Source organism: Zea mays, chromosome 2 (assembly GCF_902167145.1).
Source record: "Zea mays cultivar B73 chromosome 2, Zm-B73-REFERENCE-NAM-5.0, whole genome shotgun sequence".
NCBI classification, from domain to species: Eukaryota; Viridiplantae; Streptophyta; class Magnoliopsida; order Poales; family Poaceae; genus Zea; species Zea mays.
The window spans coordinates 215,455,985-215,469,835 of NC_050097.1; the positions used below are offsets into that span (position 1 = coordinate 215,455,985).

General features: G+C 48.3%; 1 protein-coding gene across 1 annotated transcript; it reads left to right on the forward strand.

Annotated features, from left to right (window-relative positions):
* The first annotated feature begins 8,522 nt into the window (after positions 1–8,522).
* On the forward strand, positions 8,523–10,321 carry LOC103649285 (zinc finger protein 36). Its single transcript, XM_020549148.1, has 4 exons — positions 8,523–8,577; positions 9,620–9,869; positions 10,013–10,210; positions 10,294–10,321. The coding sequence occupies exons 1-4, from the start codon at positions 8,523–8,525 to the stop codon at positions 10,319–10,321; spliced, it is 531 nt and encodes a 176-aa protein (XP_020404737.1).
* The last annotated feature ends 3,530 nt before the right edge of the window (positions 10,322–13,851 follow it).

Sequence of the window (13,851 nt, forward strand, 5' to 3'; positions counted from 1 at the left end):
GAGAATGAGAAACTAATTGCTAAGGCTAAGGATTTTGATGTTTGCAATGCTACTATTTCCGACCTTAGAACTAAAAATGATATGTTGCATGCTAAGGTTGTTGAACTAAAATCTTGCAAACCCTCTACATCTAATGTTGAGCATATTTCCATTTGTACTAGATGTAGAGATATTAATGTTGATGCTATCCATGATCACCTAGCCTTAATTAAAAAACAAAATGATCACATAGCTCAACTAAATGCTAAGATTAGAGAGCATGACTTAGAAAATGAAAAATTTAAATTGGCTAGAAGCATGCTTTATAATGGGAGACGTCCTGGCATCAAGGATGGCATTGGCTTCCAAAGGGGAGACAATGTCAAACTTAATGCCCCACCTAAAAATTTGTCTAACTTTGTTAAGGGCAAGGCTCCCATGCCTCAGGATAACGAGGGTTACATTTTGTACCCTGCCGGTTATCCCGAGAGCAAAATTAGGAGAATTCACTCTAGGAAGTCTCACTCTGGCCCTAACCATGCTTTTATGTATAAGGGTGAGACATCTAGCTCTAGGCAACCAACCCGTGCCAAGTTGCCTAGAAAGAAAACTCCTAATGCATCAAATGATCATGCCATTTCATTTAAAACTTTTGATGCATCTTATGTACTTACTAGCAAATCCGGCAAGGTAGTTGCCAAATTTGTTGGGGGCAAGCACAAGGGTTCCAAGACTTGTGTTTGGGTACCCAAAGTTCTCATTTCTAATGCCAAAGGACCCAAAACCGTTTGGGTACCTAAAACAAAGAACTAAACTTGTTTTGTAGGTTTATGCATCCGGGGGCTCAAGTTGGATACTCGACAGTGGGTGCACAAACCATATGACCGGGGAGAAAAGGATGTTCTCCTCATATGAGAAAAACAAAGATCCCCAACGAGCTATCACATTTGGGGATGGAAATCAAGGGTTGGTCAAAGGTTTGGGTAAAATTGCTATTTCACCTGACCATTCCATTTCCAATGTTTTTCTTGTTGATTCATTAGATTACAACTTGCTTTCTGTTTCCCAATTATGTCAAATGGGCTACAACTGTCTTTTTACTGATATAGGTGTCACTGTCTTTAGAAGAAGTGATGATTCAATAGCATTTAAGGGTGTGTTAGAGGGTCAGCTATACTTAGTAGATTTTGATAGAGCTGAGCTCGACACATGTTTAATTGCTAAGACTAACATGGGTTGGCTCTGGCACCGCCGACTAGCCCATGTTGGGATGAAGAATCTTCATAAGCTTCTAAAGGGAGAGCACATTTTAGGACTAACCAATGTTCATTTTGAGAAAGACAGGATTTGTAGCGCATGCCAAGCTGGGAAGCAAGTTGGCATCCATCATCCACACAAAAATGTCATGACTACCGACAGGCCGCTGGAGCTACTACACATGGACTTATTCGGCCCGATCGCTTACATAAGCATCGGCGGTAGTAAGTATTGCCTTGTAATTGTGGATGATTATTCTCGCTTCACTTGGGTATTCTTTTTACAGGAAAAATCTCAAACCCAAGAGACCTTAAAGGGATTCTTGAGACGAGCTCAAAATGAGTTCGGCTTAAGGATCAAGAAAATAAGAAGCGACAACGGGACGGAGTTCAAGAACTCTCAAATTGAAGGCTTCCTTGAGGAGGAGGGCATCAAGCATGAGTTCTCTTCTCCCTACACGCCACAACAAAATGGTGTAGTGGAGAGGAAGAATCGAACTCTATTGGACATGGCAAGAACCATGCTTGATGAGTACAAGACACCGGACCGGTTTTGGGCCGAAGCGGTCAACACCGCCTGCTACGCCATCAACCGGTTATATCTTCACCGAATCCTCAAGAAGACATCATATGAACTCCTAACCGGTAAAAAGCCCAACATTTCATATTTTAGAGTTTTTGGTAGCAAATGCTTCATTCTTATTAAAAGAGGTAGAAAATCTAAATTTGCTCCTAAAACTGTAGAAGGCTTTTTACTTGGTTATGACTCAAACACAAGGGCATATAGGGTCTTTAACAAGTCCACTGGACTAGTTGAAGTCTCTTGTGACGTTGTGTTTGATGAAACTAACGGCTCTCAAGTAGAGCAAGTTGATCTTGATGAGATAGGTGAAGAACAGGCTCCATGCATCGCGCTAAGGAACATGTCCATTGGGGATGTGTGTCCTAAGGAATCCGAAGAGCCTCCAAGTACACAAGATCAACCATCCTCCTCCATGCAAGCATCTCCACCAACTCAAAATGAGGATGAGGCTCAAGCTGATGAAGGGCAAAATCAAGAAGATGAGCCACCTCAAGATAATGGCAATGATCAAGGGGGAGATGCAAATGATCAAGAAAAGGAGGATGAGGAAGAACCAAGACCGCCACACCCAAGAGTCCACCAAGCAATCCAACGAGATCACCCCGTCGACACCATCCTCGGCGACATTCATAAGGGGGTAACTACTCGATCTCGGGTTGCTCATTTTTGTGAACATTACTCTTTTGTTTCCTCTATTGAGCCACACAGGGTAGAGGAAGCTCTCCAAGATTCGGATTGGGTGGTGGCGATGCAAGAGGAGCTCAACAATTTCACGAGGAATGAGGTCTGGCATTTAGTTCCACGTCCTAACCAAAATGTTGTAGGAACCAAATGGGTCTTCCGCAACAAGCAAGATGAACATGGTGTGGTGACAAGGAACAAAGCTCGACTCGTAGCCAAAGGGTATTCACAAGTCGAAGGTTTGGATTTCGGTGAAACCTATGCACCCGTAGCTAGGCTTGAGTCAATTCGCATTTTATTGGCCTATGCTACTTACCATGGCTTTAAGCTCTATCAAATGGACGTGAAAAGTGCCTTCCTCAATGGACCGATCAAGGAAGAGGTCTATGTTGAGCAACCTCCCGGCTTTGAAGACAGTGAGTATCCCAACCATGTTTATAGGCTCTCTAAGGCGCTTTATGGGCTCAAGCAAGCCCCAAGAGCATGGTATGAATGCCTTAGAGATTTCCTTATTGCAAATGGCTTCAAAGTCGGCAAGGCCGATCCTACACTCTTTACTAAAACTCTTGAAAATGACTTGTTTGTATGCCAAATTTATGTTGATGATATTATATTTGGGTCTACTAACGAGTCTACATGTGAAGAGTTTAGTAGGATCATGACACAGAAATTCGAGATGTCGATGATGGGGGAGTTGAAGTATTTTCTAGGATTCCAAGTCAAGCAACTCCAAGAGGGCACCTTCATTAGCCAAACGAAGTACACTCAAGACATTCTTGCTAAGTTTGGGATGAAGGATGCCAAACCCATCAAGACACCCATGGGAACTAATGGGCATCTCGACCTCGACACGGGAGGTAAGTCCGTGGATCAAAAGGTATACCGGTCGATGATAGGTTCTTTACTCTATTTATGTGCATCTCGACCGGATATTATGCTTTCCGTATGCATGTGTGCAAGATTCCAATCCGACCCTAAGGAATCCCACCTTACGGCCGTAAAACGAATCTTGAGATATTTGGCTTATACCCCTAAGTTTGGGCTTTGGTACCCTCGGGGATCCACATTTGATTTACTTGGTTATTCGGATGCCGATTGGGCGGGGTGCAAAATCAATAGGAAGAGCACATCGGGGACTTGCCAGTTCTTGGGAAGATCCTTGGTGTCTTGGGCTTCAAAGAAGCAAAATTCGGTCGCTCTTTCCACCGCCGAAGCCGAGTACATTGCCGCAGGACATTGTTGCGCGCAATTGCTTTGGATGAGGCAAACCCTGCGGGACTACGGTTACAAATTAACCAAAGTCCCTTTGCTATGTGATAATGAGAGTGCAATTAAAATGGCCGACAATCCCGTCGAGCATAGCCGCACTAAGCACATAGCCATTCGGTATCATTTTCTTAGGGATCACCAACAAAAGGGGGATATCGAGATTTCTTACATTAATACTAAAGATCAATTAGCCGATATCTTTACCAAGCCACTTGATGAACAATCTTTTACCAGACTTAGGCATGAGCTCAATATTCTTGATTCTAGAAATTTCTTTTGCTAAGCTTGCACACATAGCTCTTTTGAATACCTTTGATCATATCTCTTTTATATGCTATGACTAATGTGTTTTCAAGTTTATTTCAAACCAAGTCATAGGTATATTGAAAGGGAATTGGAGTCTTCGGCGAAGACAAAGGCTTCCACTCCGTAACTCATACTTCGCCACCACTCCGAGCAACTCTCTCTTCTTTGGGGGAGAAATGAGCATCAAGGAAAAGGACTTCATCCTTGGGGGAGAGAGTAAAAGCTCAAACGCAAAAGGACTTCGTCTTTGGTATAATCTTAACTCACTTATTTATGACCAAAGGGGAAGATTGCACTTCCAGGGCTCTAATGATTCCATTTTTGGCGATTCATGCCAAAAAGGGGGAGAAATGAGCCCAAAGCAAAAGGACCGCACCACCACCACCAAATTCAAAAACTTAGTGCTTTCCAAAAGTCTTTATCATTTGGTATCCTATTGTGTTCAAAAGGGGGAGAAAGTAGTATTTCAAAAATGGTATATCAAAACCCTCTTGAACACTAAGAGGTGGATCTCTTTTAGGGGGAGTTTTGTTTAGTCAAAGGAAAAGCATTTGAAATAGGGGGAGACAATTTCAAATCTTGAAAATGCTTTGCAAACTCTTATTCATGTACCTTTGACTATTTGCAAAAGATCTTTGAAATGGATTTACAAAAAGAATTTGCAAAAACAAAACATGTGGTGCAAACGTGGTCCAAAATGTTATATAAGAAAGAAACATTCCTTGCATATCTTGTAAGTAGTTATATTGGCTCAATTCCAAGTAACCTTTGCACTTACATCATGTAAACTAGTTCAATTATGCACTTCTATATTTGCTTTGGTTTGTGTTGGCATCAATCACCAAAAAGGGGGAGATTGAAAGGGAATTAGGCTTACACCTAGTTCCTAAATAATTTTGGTGGTTGAATTGCCCAACACAAATATTGGACTGACTAGTTTGCTCTAGTGTATAAGTTATACAGGTGCAAAAGGTTCACATCTAGCCAATAAAAAGATCAAGTGTTGGATTCAATAAAGGAGCAAAGGGGCAACCGAGGGCACCCCTGGTCTGGCGCACCGGACTGTCCGGTGTGCCACCGGACAGTGAACAGTACCTGTCCGGTGCACCAGGGGACTCAGACTCCAACTCTTCACTCTCGGGAATTCTCGGAAGCCGGCGCGCTATAATTCACCGGACTGTCCGGTGTGCACCGGACATGTCCGGTGCTCCAAGGAAGCTCGGCCTCCGGAACTCGCCAGCCTCGGGTTCGCGCGGCAGCCGCTCCGCTAAAATTCACCGGACTGTCCGGTGTGCACCGGACTGTCCGGTGAAGCACGGAGCAACGGCTACTTCCGCGCCAACGGTCACCTGCAAGCGCATTTAATGCGCGCTCTGCGCGCGCAGTCGGCAGGCGCGCCCATACCGGTGCACCGGACATCAAACAGTGCATGTCCGGTGTGCACCGGACACCCAGGCGGGCCCACAAGTCAGAAGCTCCAACGGCTAGAATCCAACGGCATTGGTGACGTGGCAGGGGCACCGGACTGTCCGGTGTGCACCGGACTGTCCGGTGCGCCATCGAACAGAGAGCTCCCAGCAACGGCCACATTTGGTGGTTGGGGCTATAAATACCCCAACCACCCCACATTCATTGGCAATCCAAGTTTTCCAACTTCTAACCACTTACAAGAGCTAGGCATTCAATTCTAGACACAAACAAAGAGATCAAATCCTCTCCAATTCCACTCAAGCCTTTAGTGACTAGCGAGAGAGATTTGCCGTGTTCTTTTGAGCTCTTGCGCTTGGATCGCATTCTTTCTTTCTCTTTTGCTCTTGTGATCAACACTCAATTGTAACCGAGGCAAGAGGCACCGATTGTGTGGTGGCCCTTGCGGGGAAGTTTTGTTCCCGGTTGATTGAGAAGAAGGAAAGCTCACTCGGTCCGAGGGACCGTTTGAGAGAGGGAAGGGTTGAAAGAGACCCGGCCTTTGTGGCCTCCTCAACGGGGAGTAGGTTTGCAAGAACCGAACCTCGGTAAAACAAATCCACGTGTCACTCTCCTTATTTGCTTGCGATTTGTTTTGCGCCATCTCTTGCGGACTCATTTATTATTACTAACGCTAACCCCGGCTTGTAGTTGTGTTTATATTTGTAAATTTCAGTTTCGCCCTATTCACCCCCCCTCTAGGCGACTATCAGCGTTGATGCCTAAGCAAATGACCAGTACCACTAGTAGACACGACACTCAATGTACATTTGCACCAGTGACACTTACCACCATACCTGATCCTCTTGTCGTCTACAACCTTGTATAGTGGTTCAAAATCCTGCCACACTTTAGATGTGCAAATTCTCGTATGCTTCTTACCATCAACATTTTCTGAAGTATTTGCATCTCCAGAACCAATGTTGGTAGCAGCACCCTCCTCTAAGTTAATAGGGGCAACACTGCTACCATTGTTAATGAACTGAGATGGACCATCCTCATCAGCGGGCACAATCCTCATATCATTGTTGATGAAATGAGAATGACTGTTCTCACCACCAACATCTTGCTCCATCACAGCTCAGAGGCCGGAGCACCAGTTCCGTCGCCGCCAAGGTGGCGCTCACCGGTTCCTCACGACCTTGTACACATGTGAAAACCACATAAATTCAGTTCATATAAACAGATATTCACTAAATGGGAGAACAAATCAGTGAATCTCTAAATGACAAATATCACTAAAGCTTAACAGATTAGGAGCTGAACAACAACCTGATCAGGAAACAGTCAGTTCACTAAAGCACAACAGTTCACTAAAGCTTAACAGATATCACTAAATGGGAGAACAAGACAGTGAATGACAAGAACTAGACAGTGAACCAGACAGTGAAGCTTAACAAATTAGTTCATCAGTGCACTAAAGCTTAACAATACATTTGTACAGTTCATTTGTATCCAAGACAGTTCAATAAAGCTTAACAGTTCATTTGTACTTAACAGTTCACTAAAGCTTAACAAATCAGTTCATCAATTCAACTAGATCAGGAGCTTAACAACAGTTCACTAAAGCTTAACCAGATCGGTGCACTAAAGCTTAACACAGTTCATCAGGTGACCATACATCAACTAGATCAAAAGCTTAAGAGCAGCTCACTAAACCTTAACAGTTCATAGTGCATACAAATCAGTTCATCAGTTCAACCAGATGAGGAGCTTAACAGATATTACTAAAGCTTAACACAGTTCATCAGGTGACCATACAACAACCAGATCAAAAGCTTAACAGCAGTTCACTAAAGCTTAACAGTTCATAGAGCATACAAATCAGTTCATCAGTTCAACCAGATCAGGAGCTTAACAGATATCACTAAAGCTTAACACAGTTCATCAGGTGACCATACATCAACTAGATCAAAAGCTTAACAACAGTTCATCAGTTCACCACACCAGTGAGCAATAGATCAAGAGTAGGATATGGTTACCTTTGTGTTGGATGAGCTGGACAGGGAGATGGCACCAGTGAGCCGTAGATCCGGAGCACCAATTCCGTCGCCGACTCGCCGTGGAATTGGATGGAGTCGGCGCGCACTGGTTCCTCACGGATCCACACACGCACACAACTCACAGGAGCACTGGAGCAGGGAGGTGGAGCACCGGAGCACTGGAGCATGGAGGTGGAGCACTGGAGCAGGGAGGTGGAGCACCGGAGTTCGCTGTGTGCCGCGCACGGAGAGGCAAGAGCCAGGGACGGAGGGACCCCGAGACCTTGAGAGCAGGGAGCACCGGACTACCGGAGATTGTCGTACGCCGCACCGGGAGGAGGGAGCAGGGAGCACCTGAGTTCACCGTGCACCGCGCCAAGAGGAGGGACCCCGAGACCGAGAGAGCAGGGAGCCGCCGGAGTTCGCCGTGCACCGTGTCAGGAGGAGGGAGCCAGCGAGCCGCCAAGAGGAGGTACCCCGAGACCGAGAGAGCAGAGAGCAGCGGAGAGGAGCCGAGGAGCGGATGCGCGGCGCGATAGGATTTGATTTAGGGTTAGGGTTACGGGCGGCGAGACGGCGACGGCTGCGACGCCCATTTATGCAGCTGGGGCTGGGCTGCTAGGGGGCGGGGCCGGCCGGCTGGGCCGCTGCGAGAAGTGGGCTGCTGTTTTGGGGCTGGGAGACTGGAAGTTGTAGCGGGCCAGTTTCTAAGCCCACCAAATATCGGGCCGTGCTCGGGCCAGCCCAACGTGCTGAGATGGCTGTCGAGCACGGCACGCTCGCCGGGTCGGGCTGAGCCCAGGCCCGGATTAACCCGTGTCGTGCTTGTGCCGTGGTAAAAACCCGTGCTTCGTACCGTGCTAATGGGCCACGTGCTTTCTGGACATCTATAGCGGGGACATCGTATATGCCCTAATGACATGCTGTTTCAGTGAAGTTGTTATAAAATTAATGCCCATAGTCTATATAGATAGAGTTATCTGATCCGAGCGTCCGTCCATGAGCACGCCACTGCGTGCCTACGCCGTGCCAATCTCACACGTTGCCCACGCTTGTTTGATTAATTTCTGCTCCGACAAAATGCCCATAGAGTATAATCTGATCCGAGTGGTAGTTAAGTTAATTTCGCTGGCAATGTAATTGATTAAAAAAAGTATAATTGATTGATTAATTAATTGGTACGTATGCACTGCAGTAGCTACTCGCCATTGATGGATAAAATGGTCCGCTGACGGTTGGTTGAGGATGTATGAAACTACTCCCGCTGTCTCAAAATATAAGTCATTCCAAGATTCTTCGAAAGTCAAAGTTTTTTTCAAGTTTAACTAAATTTATACAATACAGTAATAACATTTATGATATCAAATGCATATCATTAGATTCTCCATTAAATATATTTTCATACTATATATATTCTGTGTCATAAATATATATGTTTCTCGCTATACTTATATTGGATATGCATGCGTGTGGGAAGTATCAATGTAAGCAGCGTATGAAGGGCGTGAATCGCTAAAACAGTAGATCTGGCTATATCACTTCAATCTCTTTGAAATGAATCGAGATGACTAAGAAGGGCTGAATTAGGACTCCTAAAAACTTTTCTAATCTAAGCCACAAATAAATCCGTAAAACAAAACTTACGCAAATATGTAAACTAGGTTTTGACTAAGTGTTGTTATCTCTACCGCAAAAAAAATTTTGCAATCTAAATTTCAATCCTAACAATTTTAAACCAGGAACAGAGAGAAAAGAAATTAAGTACTTAAATATAAATACGAAAGCTAAAGAGTAAAGCTCCAGATGTAAACTCCCATGTACCGAATGTTATTGGAGGCGAGAAGGAGGCTGACGTCAGCTAGATTTAGGGTACCGAACCCTTTACCATACATTGCTGGAGATAGTCAGACAGCCTCAGACTTCGTGACTTTCTTCTTCCCTCCACCGCTTTAACGGCTCAAACATTAAGTTAAACATGTAAATGCTTGTTGAATGACTTCACCACACAAGGCCACAAGGATGATCTTTAAGAGCCTTGATCAACTAGCCTCTCCATGGCGCTCAGCAAGTCACCAGTGAATAAGGCCGCCCAGCAGGCCAGCACCATCCGCACGGGTACAAGTGCTCCGTGTGCGACAAGGTGTACGCGTCCTACCAGACGCTGGGCGGGCACAAGACGAGCCACCGGAAGCTGCCGCCGCCGGCGGCGGCCACGCCAAGAGACGAGGCATTGTCCGGCGACACCGCACATGCAAAGGAGGAGAAGCTGCACCAGTGCTCGCTCTGTCGCCGCACGTTCCCGTCGGGGCAGGCGCTGGGCGGGCACAAGACGAGCCATTGGAAGCCGTCGCCGGCCGCGCCAAGAGACGAGGCCGAGGCATCGTCCGGCGGTACCGCGCACGCAAAGGAGGAGAAGCTGCACCAGTGCTCGCTCTGCCACCGCACGGGCGCTGGGCGGGCACAAGCGGCTGCACTACGAGAAGGACAAGGACGGCGCCAGGGACCAAAGAGGCCAGCGTGGCCGCGGTGGCGACAGCCGTGGTGCGGGATTTCGACCTCAACCTGCCGGCCGACGTCGAGGGCGCGCCGCCGGATGCCAAGCGGGCATGCACGGACGATTATGCGGCGATGATGGTCGTGCTGCAGGACTTCGACTGGCCGAGTGTGCGACGCCGGATGCCAAGCAGGCATGCACGGGCGATGCTACGAGTTGTTTGGTATGTTAGTTTATGTGGTTATTAGATTGGTTCGTTGATTGATCGCGCTGCAGACCTGTAGTTGCTAGATCGATCTGGTAAGCATAAGCACAGCTGCTTTTCCTTCAGTTCGTTCAGAGACGTCAGACGCATGGGATCTATATTGCCCGTGCATAAAACTATGCTCCTAGTCGTTTCCAATTTGAGTCATGATGATGATTAATTGATTATTTCCAACTGGCCATATCCCTCAACGGAATGCTTGCACCTGGGCAGCATGGCGCATCATCATCCCCAGACACGTGGAACCGCTAGCGGCCGTAGATATGGATAGGGCCAAAGATAAATGGTAACGGTTTCAGGTCAGGCGTCTGCCTCCCACGCTACCGGCCTGCGCAGCGGCTGCTGCGTGAATCTCTATATATTCTAGAGATATCCAAATGGGCCGCCCGGCCCGGGCCCGGTGAAGCCCGGCCCATTTTAGGCCCGGCCCGCCAGGCACGGTTAGAAAACCGGGCCAGGCCGTCTAGGCACGCGGGCTCAATTTTCTGTCCGAGCCCGGCCCGCAGCGGACCTAAACGGGCCGAGCTGGCCCGTTTAGCACGAAAAAAGCGGGCCGAAAAGCGGGCTATACGGGTCGGTAAGCACATTTTAGTATAAAAAAAGCGGGCTTAATGGGCTTAGAGCTAAACGGGCCGTGCCGGGCTAGCCCACCGTGCCTAGTTTCTTGTCCGAGCCCGGCCCGCTTATTCGTGCCGGGCCGTGCCGGGCTCGGACCGGGCCCAAACAACGGGCTTCGTGCCGGGCTCGCGGGCCTCGTGCTTATTGGACATCTATAATATTTTCCAACTTGCCTAGTGCCCATCTCTCGAGTCTCGAGCAATCAGCGCCTCTCCATGGCGCTCACCAAGCCAGACAACCAGGCCGAGTGGGAGTACCTTACGTCATGCCTCATCATGCTCTCGCGCGGCCTCCGCGACGGTGACGCGGCCAACGCCACGAGGGCGGTGGGCGCGGCGCCAACGTCTGCGAAAATGGCCGACGGGTACAAGTACAAGTGCACCTTGTGCGACAAGGTGTTCGCGTCCTACCAGGCGTTAGGCGGGCACAAAACGAGGCACCGAAAGCCGCCGGCAGCGGCAGCGCCAAGTGACGGGGCGTCGTCCAGCAGCACCGCGCACGAGAAGCTGCACCAGTGCTCGCTCTGCTCCCGTACGTTCTCGTCGGGGCAGGCGCTTGGCGGGCATATGACGAGCCACCGGAAGCCGCCGCCGCCGGTCGTCGTGCTGGACTTCGACCTCAACATGCCGGCCGAGGCCGAGCCCGAGTCGAGGCCGCGCCGCCGAATGCCAAGCGGGCATGCACAGACGACGATGCTGCTGGTGACTGATCCTCCGGTCGTTCCAACGGCGGCGGGGAGGTGCCTGACCAGGCGGTCTAGGTTGTTATGGTGGCAGCATTCTTCTCCTCTCTCATACATGACACCCACGCACATCAGCACATGCCATCGATCGCTCCATGACACCGACTCGTGTTTCTCTTTCTCTACGTCCGATGGCGGCGACGCCGGTATGCAAGTTGAGCTGCTGGCGCCCTCCGTGAGCCCCATGTCCGCTAGGTCCTCAAAGGCCTCTCCCGCTCGTGTTTCGCCGGTTCTCGTGTCGAGCGGCGGCGACCAAAAGAGCCATGTGTTGGTGGAGTGGCTCTACGACAGCGGTCCCACTACAGCAATTCAAAGCAATCCTGTCGGCTACATTAATTCCCGTCGGCCTGCGTGCGGGCCGACGGGAATTAATTAATCCCCGTCGGCCAAAGTAAGGCCGACGAAAATTATTTAATTCCCGTCGGCCAGTCAACGTAGCCGACAGGGATTAACTAACTCCTGTCGGCCCGCGTACAACCGTCGGCGATTAACTAACTCCCGTCGGCCGCGCCGCCAGGCCGACGGGAGTTATTCGAAATAACCACCGCCGTGCCTTTCTTCTTCCTTTCTGTTTCTTTCACCGCGCGCTCTCTCTACGCCCGCGCCCGCGCCGCCGTTCTGCCCACCACCGCCCGCACGCCGCCGGCCGACGTCGCCGCCCCGCCGCCGTCACGCCGCTCGCCCAGCCACCGCACCGAGCCCACGGCCGCCGCCCCCGCCCACGGCTGCCGGTCCCACGCCGCGCCGCCCCGCGCCCACGGCCACCACCCCCGCCCCCGCCCCCGCCCGGGCGCCCGACGACCGCCGCCGAATGCCGTCGCCCGCCCAACGCCGTCACCCGCCGCCGTCCACGGTAGCCGCAGCTTCCCCACATCGACGTCGTCCACCGACGTCGTCCACCACCGTCGTCCGCGCAAAGCATTCAAGGTATATTATATATATTGTAGTGTTTTATTTTCGTCGGTTTTTTATGGCCGACGGGAGTTAACTGTTATGTGATTAAGTTTTGTTTAAATTTGTTAATTAACAGTGTTATTAGTCTTCATATTTTTAATTTTATGTTGCAAATATAAAATGTGTTGTTTAATGTTATTAGTTAATGAATTGGATGATATGTTATGTATATATATATGTATGTGTGACGTTTATGTGTTATGTATATATATAGTTATGTTATGTATATATATAGATGTATGTGTGATGTTTATGATATGTATATATATAGTTATGTTATGTATATATATAGTTTAACTATTTATCTATAGATGTATGTGTGACGTTTATAAACATGAATGTCTCACACACGCAATTCTTACTCGTACACACAGCCGCAATATGGGTGATAGACGTGATTGGATGTATGAAGGTTTCAAGAAGGGTGGGTGTCACATAAGTGAATGGTTTGCCAAGACGCAGATGTTTCTGGACCATGCAGCTGCTTTGTCACAAATAGATAACATTAGGTGTCCATGCAATAAATGTAGAAATATGACGAGCCACACCAAGAGGCAGGTCACGCTACACCTGTGTTCGCATGGTTTCGTGCCAGGCTATAAGGTCTGGTATCTCCATGGTGAAGATGTTGAACGAGCAGCAGAAGTAGAAGATGATGACGGTGAAGATGATGTTGATAGGATGGACCAGATGCTTGAGGATCTGCAGCCTGAACTGGCACTAGATCATCATGATTCACCTACACCGGAGGTTCAGAAGTTCTTCGACCTACTCAAAGCGTTAGAAGAGCCTCTTCATGGGCACACTAACGTGACCGTGCTGGAATTTGTGACCCGGCTGATGTCAATCAAGTCCAAGTTTGCATTCTCAATTAATTGTTACAAGGAGCTTGTGGATTTGATTAGCGAGGTTCTTCCTACGGGTCACAAGATGCCCAAAGACATGTACCAGTCCAAGAAATTGCTTAAAGGTCTTGGTATGGAGTATGAGAAGATTGATGTTTGCCAAGACAACTGTATGCTTTTTTTGGAAGGAACATGGCAGAGAACAGAAATGCTTAAAATGTGGGAAGTCGAGGTACGTGGAGCTTGTAAATGAAGATGGGGAGAAGGTGGTGACAAAGGTTGCACATAAACAGCTTCGGTACATGCCTCTCACTCCTAGAGTGAAACGTTTGTTTCTCTCGAGGAAGACCGCTATGCACATGAGGTGGCATAAAGATTGTACGGACAGACAAGATGGGTTAATGGTGCAC